At 31.5% G+C, this 22180-nt stretch overlaps 3 protein-coding genes across 7 annotated transcripts in view; 1 reads left to right on the top strand and 2 right to left on the bottom strand.

Annotated features, from left to right (window-relative positions):
* Positions 1 to 22180, bottom strand: part of LOC113397446 (THO complex subunit 2) — a 213284-nt gene that overhangs the window by 90351 nt on the left and 100753 nt on the right. The window lies entirely within an intron of this gene.
* Positions 13492 to 21431, top strand: LOC113397320 (muscle LIM protein 1). 5 transcript variants are annotated; one of them, XM_026635614.2, is made up of 11 exons: positions 13492 to 13730; positions 14323 to 14456; positions 14987 to 15152; positions 16162 to 16288; positions 16753 to 16849; positions 17019 to 17103; positions 17995 to 18291; positions 18375 to 18507; positions 18631 to 18818; positions 19238 to 19391; positions 20537 to 21431. In XM_026635614.2, exons 2-11 carry the CDS (start codon positions 14342 to 14344, stop codon positions 20657 to 20659), a joined length of 1485 nt encoding a protein of 494 aa, XP_026491399.1. In that variant the 5' UTR covers positions 13492 to 13730; positions 14323 to 14341; the 3' UTR covers positions 20660 to 21431. The 5 variants fall into 5 exon arrangements, with proteins under 5 accessions (XP_026491399.1, XP_026491400.1, XP_026491401.1 ...); XM_026635615.2 differs by lacking the exon at positions 16753 to 16849 and adding an exon at positions 16507 to 16603; XM_026635616.2 differs by lacking the exon at positions 19238 to 19391.
* On the bottom strand, positions 19478 to 20114 carry LOC113397323 (selenoprotein F). The gene has a single exon (XM_026635621.2). It carries the CDS (start codon positions 20019 to 20021, stop codon positions 19515 to 19517), a length of 507 nt encoding a protein of 168 aa, XP_026491406.1. The 5' UTR covers positions 20022 to 20114; the 3' UTR covers positions 19478 to 19514.

The raw sequence follows: 22180 nt of genomic DNA, 5'->3' as shown, positions 1-22180 counted from the left end.
TGACACCCAGTCTACTATAATCGGCATGTTTATATTTAGTGATATCACACACACAAATACTTCATTCTTCAGGAATCTTTAATTTTTATTAAGGGGTCATTTTATGACAAATTATAAAATAAAAATTAAAGGAAATTTAAATGAAAAATAAAAATATTTTTAGAAATCCCAATAAAATAATCAAATATACTTTATTCGAGTATTTGAGCTTTAACGAGCACTTTTGAATCATAAACTTTACAGAATGTATTTTCAATCAAGTAACGTAAACAAGAAACTCAGTAGCTACTTTAATCATTTTTTTTTCTTATTTATTTATTCGTATTTTACCTGAATATAATATTTATTCTTTTAGAATTATTTAAAAGAATAAGTAATCGAACATCCTATCCTATCCCATCTATGAAGTAGTTAATTCATACTTTGATTATTAAGTAAATATATAAAATATTAAATAAGGATATCATTTATTCATTTCCAAGCAATTCTATTTTTTAGTATATTTTCACTCACTGAAGCCTTCAAACCTAAAAATTCCTGAGCTCCGATCAACTCAACTATGGAATATACGAGTACATATTACTTAATATGTAAATACTTTTATGTTAATATGTAAATGAAAATATATAAACGAATGAAATTAAATAGAAGAAGTTAACAGATTATAAAATTTTAATCATCCATCAGCCTCTAAAGGCCATTTCCCGCAGTCTTCTTGTGTTGTTAGTCCACTTGCCAAGAGAGTATCCACTGACAAGGCCTTGAGAGAGTTGTTCTATCTGCTCTATGTGATTTGTAAATCTATTCTATTAGAATGAACTCGACACTCACTGATATGCGGTATTGACTATAATAATTATAAAATTTACTTTATGGGATACACGTGTTTCAACATTTTACGAGTAAGATACGGAATGAATTCTGACAGAATCACACTGCTGTTAATTAAACAACTTGTATTTTACTGGATCAGTATAGGATGATAATGAATATTTTAAATTCTACTTTAGTATAAAAGTAAAGTAATTGTTATGCACATAGACTGTGAATTTGAATATCTTTAAATTTGCAATGGGCATTAAATAAGATATTAAAAGCTTAATACTGTTCTTGTTTGTAAATTAAAATTTATTTTGAAAATATTAATCATTTTGATGAAATAAATCATTTTGATTTCAACATAAATTTGTCTTGTGAGATACTAGTACATTTTTAAATATGTTTATTAAAAAAATTTGGGTTCTATTTTTATTAGGTTGTACTACAAGTATTCTGTGTGTCCAGCTATAGGTATGCTGCAGATAGATGTGTTGCTAGGCACTAAGCTGCTATGTCCTTTTCAAAACACTGACATTTAATTATTTAAGTAACAAGTTATTCTAAATGACCTTATCACAAATTTAGGATGTAATGCAAAATTGCCGAGTTATCTTGGCCCTTTCGCTTCTATACTAGATAAAAGCAAACAGTAATCAAATGTAGGATAGATCAACATTTTATTTTACTTGAAAGTTGGATTACCGACAAACAATAATACTTAGAATTATTGTTAGTAAGCTAATGTAAATACAGCCACAAGGGACATAACATCCCAGTTCCTAAGGCGCTTTGACTTTTTTTGTCTTACAGTGATAATGTCTGTGTCCTGTGTGTGTCTCTGACCAAATTATCACCAATGGTAAGTACCATCAGTAGCAACATTTATATTTAATAACACCAAAACCAAATATGATTAGAAGAATAATAACCCTTGAAAATAATTCCGATCTTTATTACGTATTCGCTATATAATAACTTGTCCTTATTTGTGACACTACTTTTCGGCGGACAGCTTACAATAGATAGAAAAGCTTTATCGCGTTTATTTGTTTTATGCATATTATTATTTGACACGAATATCAAATATTCGTATATTTTATTATTTCGTTATAGTTAGAGCGCAAATTTTGGCTTTATAATATGCTCATGGAGCTGCCGAAATATTATATTTCTTTTGTTATATTTTATTTATGAGGCAAACATAAAAAACATTTTTGTAACATAATATAAACAAGAACACAATTAAAACTTTGTTATATTGTACCTATATCGCTATCAGATACTGTATATTTAAACTGGCTCATTGAATATTCAAACCGGAGCACAACGATATTAAGTGTTGCTGTTTGGCGGTAGAATATGTGATGTATTTTTTTTTATGCTGTAGGTGGCAAACGAGCATTAGTTTCACCTGATGGAAAGTGACTACCACCGCCCATAGACATTTGCATTGAATACGGTCAAATAGAACCGCCGAACTAAACGAGGTTTGAGACATCAAAGCCAAGTATTCCGACGCTAGCTGTGGCGGTAATAGGAATATTCTCAAATCGTGGAGATACGACAAATAGTGATTTTTTAGCGGTTAACACGCAAACTAGTGTGTTTGAGTGCCTTTTTGTGGTTGAATTGGACTAGGTTTAGCCGGCCCCAGTCCGAGACCATGTTTAACAAAGAGTTGATTTCAGACACAAGTTTGTTCCGGTTTTCGTCGTCGTTTTCTCGAGAAATATTAGCACGACCGGTGAATAAGGTGTCTACGGACATCTGCATAGGTGACATCTGCATAGCAGTGAATGTTCTTGATTTGCAAAAAGTCATTGATATGCAGGAGAAACAGAGTGGGTGATAGTACGCAGCCTTTTGGAACACCAGCATTGACGAATTTTAAGTCAGAGCATGCACAGTCGACAACGACCTTGATGCTTCTATCTGCCAAAGAGCTGGTGTGGTTTACCGGAAATCGAGATATTAGAATTTATCGAAATATTGTTCTATCAGTATCAGTCCTGTGATAGAACAATATTCTATCTTATTATAGACGAGTTAATTAGTGTTCTTTTTTCTTTTATTGTGTTATTTGTTATAATTCCCAGCAATTTTAATTACTACTGGAGCACATGGCTGTCCTATACTGCTTTTTTGAAAAAGTTTTGTAGGTATATACTAAATAAAATTCTTATATCTAATAAAATAATTGATAGATACTGAATTTTAATAATATCAAAAGAGCAAAGCCGAGTGATTAAACGAAAAGTTATTGATTGTAGAACAAAAGCTAATTTAGTTATTTAGATAAACGTATAAATATCAGCCGTGACTTTATTTTTGTAATTATTTTCAAAAAATGTACACAAATATCTATGGTATTCCATTATAGTTGAATCTAGAACAAATAATTTTAAAATAACTGCAAAAATTGTGGTTTAAAAGAAGAAACATAAATATGTAACACGCCCGCCATCTGTCTCGTTAAACGATAAACAGACACATTCGCAACAGCTTAAAATAACGGCGAACGAGAATAAAGATGCTGCTTCTAACGAATTGCGTCTAACGCGGTCGTTAGACTCATTACAGCCTCGTGCGAAACCTTAAAATAGGATTCAGCCTGCCGTTCTCGATTTCAGTGTGGGCTTATATTAATAGACTACTAGTTGTAGAAGCCTGCGTTATTCAGTCGGGCGTAAGTAGCGGAGCCTTCAGCACCACTATTCTGTCCTCACCGTAGCCAACAGATGGCGTACGGTGGAATACAGACGTTTTTAATTTTCCTGAGCTCCGTTAGATGGAGTTGTACAGAAAAGGGCTTTCATGCCCTTTATCACTTTTAGTTTTAAGGTAGTTTTAAAATTCACCAACAGATGGAGGCAGTGGTGAGTAAATATTTCTTTATTATTTTGATGATTTTAATAATAAATCAATTTTAATATTATTTAACAATAATACTAACCAATCACTCGTTTTATCTGCAGTCGTATTAAATAATTACCAAATCTATCGCTGAATTATATTACTTACTTATAGAATATTTTAAGACGTAGCTTGTTTATATCAAATTATTATAAAAATAGAACTTGCTGGATAGCAACCATCTTAATATGAAAGATTCTCTTGCGAGGTATATTTATGTTCGAGTCCAAAAATGGCGCATGTCAGTATGTCGGTGGTAGAAACTGTTAATCGCGATATAAATTTAGCCGTGACTCTCAAACAGCCACTGCGGACCGTGCTGTCTACAGCCAACTCCTTAGCCCCAAAATATTAATAATCATTTTTATCGTATCACTAAATAGTTAATTTTTGAATTTTAGTTAAAGTTAATTGGATTCATAAACGTTTCGTAGGTATATTATTTTTATATACATATCTTCGTTGAATGGGACGAAATCTTTACCTTAGTTTTTTATTGTTGTATATGTATATATAGGTATTAGGTATAATATGATTTACCTTTTTTTATTGTATTTGCAAGAAAATTAACTTTATTCGTGTGGCGAGTGAAAGGGTAGAACTTATTAGAAATGTGTAATTAAATTAAAAATATTAATTAATTAATTTTAAAATTGAAATATAAATAAATATTTTTTGAAAATCATTCTTTTGCTTTTATAATTATAACAAATTCTATGCACTACTAGGTACTAAATGACACAAAAATGTAGCATTTCAGTACAGTTACGTATGGAGTATAATTTTATATATAGGTACATTTTGATTTGGAATTATATTTTGAAAAAATAGTACAGACGCCTAGAAAAAACAAAATGTATGACGTATTTCACAAAACTAAAATGATAAGGATAATGTTCCGTAATACTCATCATATATAGTAAGATATCAACTAAGGTGTGTACTGGAAATCACATCTAACTTATACCAAAATTAATTCAATTACATACTTATAATTGTAATTCCATATCAAATGTAAAAAAACTGAGCCTAAAAGTATGTATTTGGACTTTTTACAGTTACAATGTACCTTCGCGGTAGTCAAGTATTTATAGGATCGAAGCCCAGGTAGCATTATTGGGTTTTCTTTAATAAAAGTCGTAGTAGCAGTTATAAGTTACAAAGTTGGCGATGTGGCACTCCTGTGCCTCGGAAATCTGTTTATCCTGCGCCTGATCTCCATGCGTTCCGGCTGTCGCGCAGTTGGCTAGCCTAACACAAACATTCTGATCTTCCAATATGTTGTTATAAAATCAGTTTGTTTTGTTTATATTAACAAAATTCGTGGTATATTTTTGTTCATTATAATAGTATTGGTTTGGCGATAAGAGTTTTAATCGACAAACGAATATCTACTATATAATATATATATTATAGACAGTTACAAAATTCAGACCACAAAAATCAGAAAATTTTTCAGACGTGTTATTAACAATGTGATAATATAATGTCTGCTTTAGAAATTTCCATTGCATTTTCATAAAATATACTGAGATTTTTTTTTACGAACGATATTTTCTCTTTCTCAACGTTGGAGAAAATCATTATGAGAAAAATCTGCATGTAACGAACGATATTTTGCCGTAACCATCAATTCGCACTGGAGCAGCAGGTTTGCTTAATCTAAGCCTTCTCTTTAAGGGAAATGGAGTCTTCTGTTCAGCTGTAGGAATTATATTGCTTTAATTTTGTCGTCTAGAAATATTTTTTCTTGAGTACCACTATAAGAAAGAGCTCAAATTTGCGTACCACTGTAAGCTTCCTACACTAGAGATGATATAAATCTATATTAATAAAGTACTGTTCGATAATAAATACATAAATCGAGGAAGGGTGGTAGGATAACTGAGTCAATTTTGAAAATGTACGTTATAATCCAAATAAGGTTTTCTTCGAAAATCCTGTAAGTTATTCCTACTATTAGATGCGTATTTGATTTTTTAAATATTATTAGCATCAAGTTCTATGGATAAAACGTTATACTTGTAAGGTCAATATTGTTGTAAAATACAAGCTCATAGAGGAAAACAGATTATTATTTATAATTAACTAATATTTTAAAACTAATTTGTCACAAATAATTTTAAAGCGAATCCTTGACTTTATGTACCAATATAATACAAAGACTATGTCATTAAATCTAATTACGTTTTGGCAACTCTTAATAAAATATTTGATTCATATATGATTATTATTTTTGGATATATGTGCAATAAATTACGAGAAGTTCATGCTTGGCTGTTTTGTTTTAATATTCCATATATTTTGAAGGTTTTCCTTAATTAATGCGTTGGATTATCAATAAATTTTCCACTATATAACATTTTATTATATTTACATAATTTCAATTTGTTATATTTTATTTACTTTGTTAAGTATTTTTATCCGATAACAAGCGATGCTAGTTTTCATAGCATACAATATTGTTGCGGACTTTTGGCAGACATAACACTTTCACATTACTTTTCAATGATAGTTTGACATTGAAAAACAATTTTTAAACAATGACACACCCGATGAGCATTCGTTTGGTTGCGTCATACAGGTAAACCCAATCCAATATTGTGAACGATCCAGGGTTACCACATTTCTTTTTATAAAATAAGATTTTATACATAACTTTTAGAAAAAAGTGCACCCTTGATTTTATATAAAATATTCAGCACTGATTCTTCTCATTAAAGTATCGGAGTGGAACGTGAAATTCACTTGCTGTAGTGTAAAATATAAACTCATTGCAAAATACTACAGATTTTATTGCGGTTATACTCTAAAATAAATAAATAATTTCACTTTTAGTTATTAGTTAATTTGATAATATTATTTTATAAACGAATAAATCCTAAAATCTCAAAATAAATATCATATAATTTAAAAAAGTAAAAGATTATAATAATACCAAATTGATCTGTTGCAAATATGTATTTCAAAAAATATTAATTTATATAATAATAAATATTATTTTGTATTAATTATAAAATATACCAGCGATTTAAGATATAAACACACCTATCTATTATAATAATTCACTTTTCTTTAAAAAGATGCAAAAGTTTTAAAATACGCAGAATTTTTGTTTATACGTAACTTCAAGTTGTGGCCACTCGTATTTCTGTTCCACACGCTTTCAGGTACCGAAATAGCCCCGGATATACCTATATGCACTCATACATAATATGATGTTATGTCCGCAGTATTCGGTCAGGAAACTGTAACATTTTACTCTCGTTTAGATAGGAATAAGAAAATAAATTAGTGTATGTATCTAATATTTGTTAGTTATTACTTAACACCTACAGTAAAGAATTTTAAGCAACACACTGATTATAATATATCGTCTTAAATAAATTTATTAATATAGAATTTCCAATATATTTTTTTTTGTTTTTTTCATTGCCTTTTTTCATTATTATCGATAATTCTTAACTCTAGTATAACACGTGGTCGAAATTTGACCTCTATTTTAGTTTCGTGGTTCCAAAAAATTTTTGTTTTGCACTTTAGGTATCTTTTGTGTGATATGATTTTCATTTAACACTAAGTAATAATAAATTGTGTGTATTACAATTTGAACGTCAATTTACGATAGTCGAACATCAGTATTATTTAGATTTATTTGTAAACTTATTTCATTCAACATAAGGAACTATGCGTTGTAATATTTGATGGTTTATTAGAAAATATGTGTACGATTCTTTAGCGCATAAATTAATTTCGTTATATATTCATTTAAGTATTATTTGTTTTTTTTTTTTATTATGTAATAGGTAGACGGATCGGCAAGTGGACCACCTTATGGTAAGTGGTGACCACCGCTCATAGACATTGACGCTTTATAAGAAATAATAAACATTCCTTACATAACACTAAAGTGTCACCAACGTTATGTCCATTGTGCCTGTAGTAACACTGGCTCACTCACCATTTAAACCAGAGCACAGCGATAAACTAATTGAAAGTTAGCAAAATACAAAGTATTACGTATTAATTTATAAAAGTCTTAATTCCAATTTTTTTTGACCAATATAATTTCATATAAATATACAATAACGAGCAATCCAAAAAATATCTCTTCAGATGCAATTAAATCGTCTGAAAACATACGTCGAGTGTAATGTAACATGACTGTTTTTACAGTATGATCTTAAAAAAGTTACATTTCATTTGATTGCCAAGTGATTGTTCAATTTTATATACAAACGCAGCAAAACAGAATGTAATGTATTTATAATTAAAACATCATAACGAGTACCTATACCGTGAAAAATATTTTAAAAATAATTTCTTTTTATTGTTTTAAAAACGCAGATAGCTATTTGAATTTATGTATTGATTATTATTATTCGTCTTACATGAAATAACATAAGCGTAATATTATAAGTTTAAAAAAGGTATTTGTCAGTTTCTTCAACGTAACGTATTGATATGGTTTTATACTTATAGTTATTGAGCCGAACAGTGACTTTGAAAGGGACAATAACTTTGATATGAATAATTAATATGTTACTATGGATTATGAATTGAATAAGATTTTTTTTCGAAATGATCATTGCTAGCTGAAAACAAAGAAGCGAATGTAGAGAAGATTATGTTACATTATGATTATCTAAAAGTAGTCTATGAAATTTTAATACAGCGTAGGCGGCTACCCACAGCGGGAATGAGTAATACGTAAGAGTTTTGTAGCGCTGAGTAAGCGGTGCTCTGTGAGGGTTTCCATGTTATTTTAGCAGCGGCCCACACGCTACGCAGAGAGATCCACCACACCTGCAATTTCGGCATCAAACACCTGAGTGTTATTTAATCTTAAATCTTTTACATTCCACGAATAAAACAATCGATTACATGTACTGTACGTTACGAATTTATTTATATACGTTACGATCTGTAAAGTGTTAATAAGTATATGTTTTAAACGGCATGAGTTTATCTGGTCCATTTGTTTAATATTAATTACATAAAACGAAGACGTAACTGACCTAAATACACAATAGTGCTGCTGTTAATAAAAAAAATATTAAAATAATTAAAAATTATAAAAAAAATATATTTAACCACTTCATGTTCTAGAGCATCTAATTAGAGTATAACACAAGTCACAAAGGACGCGATCGAGATATGGGCAAGTTTGAAAAACGTGCCAGCTCTGAATTTTGCTGCTAGACATTTTTCACATTTCACGGCCATAAAATTTATGTTGCATGTAATAAACTTTGATACAAAAATATCTCTGTTCGTAAATTTCCACAAAATATCAGTTATTAGAGAAAAAGAGATCCCATAGCGTATATTTATTATATATATTTAGTTTTTAAATCTGGAATAAAAAAAATACTAGAATGCACCAAAGTTATGGACAACAAATCTCTGGAGAATTAAAAATTTATATTTTCTGTTATAATATTAAATATGATAATACGCCAAGCAATATCTAACGATACAAACAATGCCCTCTCAGAAATAATACATTGGTTTAGCGTCAAAATAATAAAAAAACAATACGTATCAAATTTATTACTCCGAAGCTTAAGTATGTAAAAAACTAATGTGCTAATAAAGGGGGAAGCGTTAGACCTTATTGACAGAAAAAAAATCTTGTTATCATTATATGTTCTAAGCTGCAATGGACCCCTTATATTAATGGGTTGGCGAGTAGACTGAGAACTGAAGCATTCGCGGCTAAGATAATAAAATTGTTGACTGATGTGGTTACAACTCGCCTTGTTTATTTTAGTTATTCCTACAGCAAAATGTCCTATGTCATTCTGTTCTTGGGTAATGCAACCGATATTCTTTGTTTTTTTTTATGTGATAGGAGGCAAACGAGCAGGAGGCTCACCTGATGGAAAGTGACTACCACTGCCCATGGACATCTGCAACACCGGGGGGCTTGCAGATGCGTTGCCGGCTTTTAAGGAAGGAGTACGATCTTTTCTTGAAGGTTCCCTAGTTGTATCGGTTCGGAAAAACCGCTAAGAAATCTGGTTCCACAGAGTGGTTGTGCGAGGCAGAAAATGTGTTAAAAATCGCGCTGTTGTGGATTTGTGTGAAAGGATATTATAAAACTAATGGATTCTTACATTATAATTTATAACACACCTTAGTAGTGAAACGATCGCCTCCAGGCCGTTTCAAATAGAGATATGAAAAATTATATTGTAAAAACAATTTAAAAGAAACAGAAAAGTCCAGCTGAGTTTCTTGCGCCAGTTCTTCTCAGGTCTGAGATGTTTCTTTCCGAACCGGTGTAACGCTTCTTTATTGAATAAAGATTTTAAATTTTTATGTACTTACATGCAAAAATGAACAATAAGTATCAATACTTATATAAATACAAACTTAATGAAAAGGTCTTCACATACAATATATAAATATTTCATTTAATATACCACTAATCGCTTTTAACGTCTCTTTGGTGTGATTGCCAGCTTATAAAGTTTCAAAACCGGAAATAGCGGATTTGATACCTAAGAAGTTCCTAAAGGGTTTTCAAATCACTAGCGATCCGAAGCCAGATAGTTAGCAGTGTTGTACTTCTAGCCTCGAAAAGCAAATAAAGTCGTTAGTCTTGCCCTTGATCTCACTAGTCGTGTAAGATTGTATTATGACTGCTGAAATACAGTGCACCGCACCCCTTTATCTACATCCAGTGATGTAAAGCTGACCTTTGAGAATTGCCGCCGTCGCCGAATCTCAGTTGGGAAAATTCATTTTATTAAATTAAAATTTGACAATAATATAATAATAAACGATTTTTGTCTTTTTACCAATAGAATATATAGAAATAGAAGTAGCAATATTTATCATGTGTCGATAAATAAGAAACGTACGATGATTACAATGATTTCCAACATAAGTGGGACATTTATGTTCGAAAGTGTAGGTATTCCTTAAAAGGAAACATGCTAGATGTACAACTCTGATTCCATTTTAAATAGACAGCCTTGAGTACATTACGTTTTCGCCATGTGTGCTCAGCTAATAAAGTTGTAGTTTTAATTATTTTTCTTGTTTGTTGATTAAATATTGTTAGTTAATAATTAATTCGTAACATGCTCGTTTACGTGATTTATTTACATTCTCGTCTAGATTTATTGCAAACATTCAAAAGCAGCGTATTTCGAAAACAAAATACAATAACAGATTAAATACATAATGATTGTATGAAAGATACAATTAAGCGTGAAAATTTAAATTTAAATATGATGTTATAACGTAGCCCATGTTAAGTAATAATAGCCTGTAATTGTCCTAGCTTTGGTAGAGGTCCCTGTAGGAGAACCCTTGTAGCTTATTCCATTTTTAAAAAATGAGGTTTTACTTATTATCACTTACTCATTTCAGATTTACGATAAGGTTTTAATTTTTATGCAAATGAGCAAGGAGTTATTTTTGTCAAAAATATTAATAGACAAGCAGGTGTACAGAAGTTGGCAGAGTGCGTTATACGATGCGATCCGCAACTGGACTAATTGTATACGTACAATAAGTTTTATTTTATCATTAACAACATTTTACATCCGATTTTGTCCGTAATATATGTATATATATATATATATATATATATATATATATTTAGTAACTAAAACGATCGGCTATGCTTAATGGCAAATTGACAATGAATTAGTATCGGCTAATTTCTTTTTACTTTATAAATAAGACATCACACAAAGAAAAATGTTAAAAAAATCTAAAACACTCGCTCAATATTATACTATTATTATTTTATTATACTTATATTTTTATGTATATACCCAAATAGACTTAAGAGAATAAAATATATATTAATTAAAGAATATTGTTTTTAAAATAAGTTGTAAGTAACTCTGTAGTTATTGTACTGTAGTTTTGAACAGCTGTACGCCCTCATCACAAATCATCTTTTCGTCAGCGTTTTGTCGCGCGACAAATATAAAATTTACTGTTGGTCATTGTCAATTTATATACAGTTTAAACTTGCCAAAATTGTGATTCAAGCATGTTGATCTACAGTCTATCTTTAATTTATTTTCGTCTAATGATACTGATTTTGGAATATGACTCATGTACCGATCAAATAGGAAAACGTCTCACTTGTAATGATAATATTTGACGTCAATATTCTTTTCACATACAATGACGTATTTAGAGATATTATTTATGTCGAATACATTAATTATAATAATTAATTATGATGGACATTTTATATTTAATGATGATATACATCCTTAGTAATGCGACATGTTTTATGTTTAAACTGTTACAAAATGTATATTCTATGGATGAGTATAATAATAATAAATATATAATAGTATAATATCCCTCATACACTTCTCGTCTTGGATAAAATACTACTTGAATTAAACTTGTTCATAATAAATATAATACAAAGTGATAAAAAGTTTAAGTAAGAAGTGCAAAGTGCAAATTGTTGTAATTAAATTAAAATATATTTATAGAATTTTTGCATCCGACACCAAATACGAGTATAATGGAACAAACGTATAAAATCATTGTATCCTGAGATATTAGATAACAGAGTTATGACGTTATAAAAAATATTTAATTTCATTTTCGTATAGATAAATTAAATCTATTCTGCAAGCTCTTTTGGGTAGATAGAATCCAACGAGTAAACGCTAATCATTCTTCTATCTCCAAACTGTTTCTTTTTTAATTTATCTTTTTAGGAAGATAGACAATGAATGGGTTGTCTGATAGTAAGTAGAAGTGGTCACCTTTGGCTTAAACACTAAAAAGAAGGCCACAGACACTTTAAGAAGTATAAACCACTTTTTATATGTTAATGCGACTTAAGCTATAACTTAAGGTGATGTCCTTTGTGCCTTAAATGACGCATCATATTTACTCGATTGACCATCTCTACACTTGCTATGAATTACCTAATTATTAAAAATGTCTTAAGCACAAGCATCAAAATCATTTTATATGTTCCATCTTGCAATTATATTGTTGTTTATTGAAATTATAAATTTTATTTTATTATTATTTTTCAACATTCTTAGGAAAGTTATTTGGTTTTAGAATTGACAAATACCACATGGTAGCCCATTAATATCCAATATAAACGCATTGACTGGCCCTTCGCAAGACGACAGTACATGTTCTTATTAAGTATATGTATTATTCATTTTTCGCTCTGTTAATACATTTCTACGTAACTTATTTGACAAATAATTAATTAACTTAAGTTAAATAATTATTTGTCAAATAATTATTAATATTTATTATTATAATAATTATTATTAATAATAATTATTATTATAATTATTATTTGTTAATTAATTATTTTTAGCAACATGCACCTTTTAACTAGTACATTTAACGAAATAGTAAACTTAAAAAATATAAATCTGATGTAAAAAAGATTATAATTAAACATAAAATAATAGAATACAATTTTAAAATTTGTCTTTTCGAGTAGATTAATTCAAACTACTTATAATAACCAGTAAATTTAATTGTATCGTACTTAAATGATATGTTTTTATAAAAGTTTTATCAAAGTATCCTCAATATTGTTCGTATTAAATTAATAAGTACTAATAATTAAATATCCGATTAAGTAAATGAGATGTTGATGATATAAATCGCTCGTAGTGAAGTTTTTGTATGAGCATTTCAGTGACGCACAAAAATAAAATTAAATGAAAATTAATTAAAATATACTATTGTAGTTTATTCATTTAGTTTTATTTGAGTTTTTTGAGTTTATTTATTATTTTGGTTGGTGTGGTCACTGGTAATCTCTTGGGGTAGTCACGAAGTAGAGCTGAGGGCGAGGGTGAGAGGGCGGCGCGGACGCCCCTCCACTGGGGCCGTGTGCAACTCGCGCATAGACTACGGTGTTCCACTGCCCTCGCGCATCATTCGACCTCCGCGAACCGCAGTCTTGGCACCAACGCCCTGAACTGTATACGCGTCCGGGAGCTCGACTCTCGTAGCGACTCGACGAACAGGTCCGTGACTGGTGAAAGTGATATAGAATCCTGAAAACAAAACTTAGCCTAATCGCGAGTGTTTTTACGGCTCCTTCCTTATGCACTCTATTTTTAGCGTTGCATTGCTACTCCAGAAGCGTAACTTTACCTGGACGCCCCAAATTAGGAGCGTTAGAATTAGAGCCCACGCAGTGCCCGCCTGACTGCACACGTCCTCTTGTGATATCTTCGAAGTAATCGGAAAGAGCCGTATTAGCAAATTTTCTTATTTTTGATACATGTGGTTGTTGAACCATAAAGTGCAAGTTTTAAAGCGATGTTAGTGAAGCTGGCAACTTGGATTTTGGCCAATGAATGCAATAGTTAAATTTGTCAATGATTCAATGATGCTTTATTTTCGTACTTAAATGTATGATGCTTTAAAAGTGACATAACGTGTTACAAAAAAAATTGGAATACAAATACTAAGTATAAGTTACTTAAGAATAAAGCATTGACTTGACCCATTTCCAAGATGCAGCCTCAATTTAATTATTTTAGAACTGTTAATTAATCACTAAGATGAATAGTATAGTAATTATAAGTTAAACATGTAATCTTTCTTTTTCAGGATAAGTTAAGCGAGCACAATGCCTTTCAAACCCGCAGATAACCCCAAGTGTCCGAAATGCGGCAAGTCCGTATACGCGGCAGAAGAACGTGTCGCCGGCGGACTCAAATGGCACAAAATGTGCTTCAAATGCGGTAAGATTAATATCTTCTACTTAACGAGAATCTTAACTAGAAACTATCGAGAATTTCAAAAAATTAAAATCGATATGGTAGTAAAGAAATATAAAGATTATTTAAAAAATAAGTTCCTTTCTTAAAGTATAGGTATAGATCCTTTACGTATTAAATTAATAATAAATAATGTATTAATAGTCATGCAGTTTTCGTTCTTTTTTCATGGAAAGAATAATTTATATTCATATTTTACCACTAGCTAAAATACATACTAATACTTCATGTAAATAATATTGATATAAAATAAAAATGAAATATTATTATCATAAAACATATTAAAAATATGCTTCATTATTATATACTATTTGTCACTTGGTCATTTGACGAAAATATCTAATAATTAAAAGTTAAAACTGTTGATTTTTCTATTCTATAAAATCGCAAAATCAAATAATAAAATGGAGATAATCACATTTTTAATACTATCATAGCAATTTATCTATAGATATGTAAGTGTATAATTGAAAAAACATTCTGGTCAAACACAGGTCTTTGCCAGAAGTTGCTGGACTCCACCAACTGTACAGAACACGAAGGTGAACTTTACTGCAAAGTTTGCCACGCGCGCAAATTTGGACCTAAAGGCTATGGCTTTGGTGGCGGTGCTGGCTGCCTGTCCATGGACACCGGAGATCATCTTAAAGGAGAGAACGCGTAAGTACTAAATTATTTAGAACTCCCGCCGCCCGCGCATCTGAGGGTCTTTCCTTATCTAAGGTCGCTATTTCGACCGGCCTGCGGGCTCGTACGTAACAACATTAACCGCGTGTACATAATCTCATATAAGCAGAAAGTGCGCGCTCGGCTGTAAATTTTGCGCTGCCCGACATATGCATGACCAGTCTCCGTTTATGTCGCAACAGGAATTGAGCGCGAGCAGCCGTCCAGCAGAGCTAGCGGGACGCCGACACGCATCTCGGCCAACCAGCGGTGCCTCGCGATCGCCACTGTACTTTAAATTATTCTAGTTAGGGTTATTTATTCGCTATCGCTTAATTTATTTTGTTTATCGGTATAATTATTTATTATTTATAAAAAAATGTAATAAAAGAGTCGACTACCATTCCGAATTGTTGTTAAACGGGAACGTGGTTGAGACCGGTTTGGGCCCGACCCGCAACGGCAAAGGCTCTCGCCGGGTCACTGCGTTCCTTCCCTAGATTTTCCTTTCCTCATTTTCGGGGCGTACCGAAAACCACAGCACAACGGTGAGAACCCAATATATAAAGCCTTGGCACGGCTTTGTACGCTCGAGGCGCACCATTAAAGCATGTACAGAAAATCTACGTCATTCTTGTTATTAGTAACTTTCTCTGCAACTGATCCAAACTAACAATTAGTTAATGCTTGTTATAGAATAAATCATAGCCAATCCATGTGATGGGATAAGGAAAGCGCCCTCTGATAAGACATATGTAGTATGTGTAACTAAACTTAATTACAAGCCAACACGGTGCGGGCGGCCGGGAGCCCTTACCTTCTCCCATTACGGCGGAGGTGCGCCGCCGGCATCACTTGCTTTGCTATCATAAGTGTGAATCAGTTTGTTTTTAGGGGTTATTGGAATATTCCGATGCCCAATAGGCTTTTAACAATTCTTCTTAATTTTGGCTCAAACAGATTAGCTCTGGTGAGTAGTCGATGATGTAGTTTATTTGTACAGGGGAGGTCTCCGAACAAATGGAGCCTGCATGGAGTCTCGTGTTATAGCTAAAGCACCACCAGGTGAAGGTTGCCCGCGTTGTGGCGGCTGTGTATATGCTGCGGAACAGATGCTAGCTCGTGGAAAGGTAAGGCGTTTTAAAATAGTTTTTTTTTCTATTACATAGACGATAAAGGATATGATCAAGGATTTCATTAGTCTCTACACAATATTTTAAAATATATCAATTATAATCAACTTTCATATCATTATATACGAATAAACACTTGTAAATCATAAAATTACTCTTCACAAAAGGAAAGAGTGCTTATTAACAGAGGAATAACAGCACCATTTGTACCGTAGGGGTATCACAAGCGATGCTTCACATGCTTAACTTGCAGCAAGGGTCTTGACTCAATGACCCATTGTGATGGACCAGATAAAGAGATATATTGTCGAGGTATTTGAGTCATTACGTCCATCACCTGAACGAACATTCCGTTAGGAAAGTTTAGGTGCTAACGTTAAGTATCATTGTGGTAACCGCGTGTACCTGTACACCCTTGCATGAATGCTCCCACACATCCTCATTATTCACTATATGTCCAGGCGTGGCACAGGGAGTGCTTCAAATGCGGCGACTGCCAAAAGCGGCTGGACTCTACCAACTGTTGCGAAGGCCCTGACAAAGACATTTACTGCAAAGGTTCGTTCCTTTATCCAAATTACAATGAAACTAACTTTCCATAACTGTTTATTTTTTTCATAAATAATTTTAATTTAAAAATCCCATGTTTTCTGCCTGTTTCTATACAACAGTGAATGAATAGAGCTGTTAGATGTGAGTGATTGATTGTCTTTTTCTTTCTCTTTAGTTTGCTACGCTAAAAAGTTCGGACCTAAAGGATATGGATATGGAAAAGGAGCTGGAGTTTTGCAAAGCGACCCTTACGCCAACGGGTAAGACTCTTTGTTAACTTGTTTAAATATCTTTATTTGATTTCACCAGTTAAACTTTACGTATAAATAACAATATTTTTAGTTATATTTTAATTTTTAAAATATATGAAACTGTCATATTACATTATATTAAAAAGTATTATTTTGCAAAAACTATGATAAGGTAGGTTTTCTTTATTTGAATTTTTGCCTTACGTATCAAATTACTTATAGAAGTATGAATCTCCCTAATACATCAACTTTTCTAAAATTATTTTGGTTACCGCTGTTATGTTAAAAATTATCATCTCAGGTTACAGACAGGTTTAGGTTATTTCCATCGCATCGCTTTCATAAAAACAGCTTATAATACAAACAAAAGATGGCACAATGCCAATTCGTAAATAGAATGCGCTGTTCGATCTCGAACGAACTAATTTTAATATAGGCAAGACTAGCCACACGCTCTTACAACATATTTAATCTGATGCAGAATCCACCCATTTATCTTATTTATTTATAGATTGGGCGCGAACTTTTAAACAAAATAATTGCATAACAGTATGTAGTCTTTGGTAACATAGGTAGCGCATAAAATTTTAATATGATAAATAAGTAGGTAACTATGTTAATTTCATTTAAAAGTTATAATTATTTAATAATACTCAGCGAATAAAATATATAAAAAATAAGTACGTTTCTGGTGTTTTAAGAAGGTACATTTTATAAGACTATAACATTCAATAATACTTCAATATTTTATTTTTATTTAATATGAATATTTATCATGAGGCACCACGATGAACCTAATTACATTTAATTTTAACATTTATTTGCTCTGACTCAACTGAGCTAAGCTAGATATGTGTATCTTATTGCGATTAGTAATATACTTACACTTTTATCTAACAGTGACCAGGCTCCAAAAACAACGGTGATTGACACTGCCGCAATCCAGGCGCCTCCTGGAAAAGGTTGCCCACGATGTGGTGGAGCCGTCTATGCCGCAGAACAAGTTTTGGCTAAAGGTCGTGAGTGGCATCGCAAATGTTTCAAATGCCACGACTGCTCTAAGACTTTGGATTCTATCATTGCATGTGACGGACCCGACAATGATGTATACTGCAAAACCTGTTACGGAAAGAAATGGGGACCGCACGGTTACGGTTTTGCTTGCGGTTCAGGATTCCTTCAAACTGACGGCTTAAGGTAGGTTATAGACTAAAAATCTCACAAAGTTTTTGGGTTATTATTATTTATGAAATCTCTAAACATTGAAATATTTCTTGTAGCGAGGATGAAATTTCGGCTAACAGACCGTTTTACAATCCGGATACCACTTCCATTAAGGCACCTAAAGGTCAGGGTTGCCCAAGATGCGGTGGAATGGTGTTTGCAGCAGAACAACAATTGGCTAAGGGAACTGTAAGTATATTAATTTGTCAAGTTGTCATTTTTATTGAATTAGTTTGTGATCATTTTAATGACTAATTAAAAAAACACTTCATTTTAATTTACATGATTTTAAATATAAATGATTGTTAATAGATGTGGCACAAAAAGTGCTTCAATTGCGCTGAATGTCACCGCCCATTGGACTCTATGCTGGCTTGCGATGGGCCTGACAAGGAGATCCATTGTCGCTCATGCTATGCAAAGCTCTTCGGACCCCGAGGCTTTGGTTACGGTCACGCACCTACACTTGTTTCTACTGATTCTGAACCAACCGTTACATAGTAAGTAGATATTATTTCTAATGAAAAAGTTAATTTTTATTTTCAGATTTACTTTCATACAGTCCTTTAATAATAAATCTGTTGTTTTTAAAAAATTTAACATATATTTTGATTAAATAATATTTTCCAATTCAAACCTACTTATAATTGCTTTGTTCTCCTAAGCCACTCTGTAGTCAGATATATGTTAGTAATAGTGTATAAAAATACTTATTGTGTATTAAATAATGTTAGATTTATCCCTACTTTTTTTGTAATGGTAACTGTTTGCACCAACTCACATATTATTTTTTCCCTGATTTTTTAATAAAGTAAAAACTTGTGTTTTCAAAACTACTTGATTTAATAAGTTTTTATTAATAGGTATTTCAAAATGTGATAAAACACAATGAACTTATCATTTAATAATACTACTACAGCACAGAACAGTTACCCTTCACTGGACAGAAGGCAGCTAAAGGTCAGGGATGCCCACGTTGTGGATTCCCTGTATATGCTGCAGAAAAAATGAATTCTAAGAATGGCACATGGCACAGACGATGCTTCTCATGTGCTGACTGCCACAGATCTCTTGTAAGTATTTTTAGTGTATTTGTAAGTATTTTCCAAAATTTGGTTAGTGGGGTCATATAAATTTAAACAGTTAATAAAAATGGAAATAATTATCAAAATAATTTATTTTATGGAAATTACTTATTATATAAGATTAGTTTTCAAAAATCCACGATCTTCTTCCTCTTCTTTTACAAGATGTGTGTTTAAAAATTCTTCAACTGAATCTGTATTCCATTTTTCAATTGCCACTGTGTCTCTGACTATACCATCTTTGTCAAGAAGCTTAATTATTGGATCTAAGCCACGTAGGTATTTAATTTGCAGATTCGGAAATTTAGCAGGTCTGTCACTTTTAACGAATGCTTGAATTTGTGGATAAGCTGGGAATTTGCAAGTGCAAACCTCTAGAATAGCGCGTGCATATTTCTTTTCATTCGGTGTTGAATCATCGTTATGACAGCATTGTTTACAATGTTCGACTAACTGATCTAAGCTGAAGTCCTTTAGTTGGTCGCACGATGAACATAAAAGATTTGCTTTTATGAAACCAAGGGATGCACAGTCTTCTGTGGAAAAGTCTGCTAAACTGGAATCGGCCAAGTACACTGTTAAAATAACAATTGCCACTGCGATTTTTTGGGCAGCCATCGCAATTAAATCTTTATTTCTTCATCAATACTAAATTTATATTGTAAAGTGCATAACCTAATATTGAAATTGATAAAAACAGCCTTCTGACAGCGTCAAAACTGTCCAATTGGCAATGTCAACTAAAACTATTAATATAGATTATAATCAAAATGTCAGTGGAGAAGTATCCGCAATTCTGAACTCAATACCGACGTTCTTTTGACAAAAGTTTCTTTACATGTACATTTTATGAATGGAATGACTAATAACAATATTTAAAATTTAAACAAAACTTTTACATTACATAATATTATTATTTTATTCCTAATACAATAATTATAATAGGTATGTAAGATGTACGATATTATTTTGCAACGAAGAATCAACTAAAATGTATCATGCTTCTTAAATATTCTTAAACTGAATACGGAATAGACATTCTTGGTTAACATAAATATAATTATGTAAATTAGGACTATTTTATAACAACACTATGATACAATAATCAATAATATTAATTTTGCTTGTTTTAGGATTCCACTAATTTGTGTGATGGGCCCAACGGTGAGATTTACTGCCGCGGATGCTACGGCCGGAACTTCGGACCCAAAGGCGTTGGATTCGGTTTGGGTGCAGGCACATTGACCATGGCTTAATAATAATATGAAGCTGGACTTTATAAGATTACAGAATGCGTGGTAGCATGAAAGGAATCTAATCTATTGCATATCGCTACCTTTTATTTCCATCATACCATGTATTAAACTGGTTTTAATAATGGTTGATGTTATCAAATAAGACTCATGTATGTAAAAGATTTTATTATTTGATAAGACGAATATTTTATGATAAGAAAATATAAATTAAGGTTACATTCCTTTCATAAGTACAAACTGTGATGAATGTGTCTGGGCCCTTAGTTTATAAATTCGTCATAAAATTTCGTAGCGTAAGATGCATAGACTTAATAGTTATTAATAAGTATGTAAGGTTTATAAATACTTTATAAAAATAAACAAAAATACAAAAAAAAATATTGAAAGGCTTTTTTAAGTTGGCATTGTGAATATACCTTTTAAATATCACTTTTTTTGATATATGAGGTAAACTATCCTGTAAACGCGGCAAAGATTACAATAATATGTAATCGTTTCGACCGACCAGATCTTACATACAAGATCTGAAGGACATATAAATACATTAATATATATATATCCGTACATATTATATATTTTACACCAAAGATTTTTGTACATAATATTTTTCACTTTATCATACAGCAGTGAGCTGTACTAGATTTAATACAAAATGCTTTGAAGCTTTCGCAATGTAACATAATATATCATAATTAAATTAAGGCAGCTTATTGCATTATATTGCAACTACAATATTTGTTATTTATCATATTTAATAAATAAATAAGCACCAGTTTATTTTTTATTTAAACACTCCTTTAAGATTATGGTTATAATTAAATTATTAAATTCTGTCTTAGATGTCATGCGAACAAAGTATTGTTCAAATCTAGACATTTTTCTTCGACGATATTAATTACGGCATAGACGACAGTTTCTTGAGAAGTGTGATGCTTGAATGCGTGTAGTATAAATATTAGCAGTTAAAAAAAAAGTTAAAGGTACTAGACCACTGTGACTCAACAATCGCTAAGTGGAAACTGGGCCAAAATCCTGAAGAGTACCATAAAATAAATCTAAAAATAATTAAAATTTAAAATATTTTTTTTAATTTAGATTTTTTCAATTTAAAATATGTAGGCAGACTTGTAGGCCTCCCGATGATAAGTGTTCACCACCACCAATGCATAGTAAGAAATAATAACTACGCCTCACATTGTCAATGCACCAACTTAGTCAACTAAGATTTTATGATCCTGAGACTATCGCTACACTGGCTTACCTACCCTTCAAACGTAACATAAAAATACTTAGTATTACTGTTTGGTAGTAAAATATGACCTAATGAGGGTGTGACAGATAATCAAGTGTTCTTACCACACCCAAAGTTAAGTATTCAATTTGATGGATGATGGTATTGGTAAAGTAAGTCTTTACATTAAGTATATTCGGTGCTGGTTTCCTGACATATTGTCCAATTATTCCAAACTAAATGTAATAAAACGAAATCTTTATATTTTAACGTTTATTTTAAAAACAATA

This window comes from Vanessa tameamea, chromosome 3 (genome assembly GCF_037043105.1).
Source record: "Vanessa tameamea isolate UH-Manoa-2023 chromosome 3, ilVanTame1 primary haplotype, whole genome shotgun sequence".
In the NCBI taxonomy this organism is placed as follows: Eukaryota; Metazoa; Arthropoda; class Insecta; order Lepidoptera; family Nymphalidae; genus Vanessa; species Vanessa tameamea.
The sequence above is the reverse complement of the archived record's forward strand: the minus strand, read 5'-3'. Positions and strand labels throughout refer to the sequence as shown.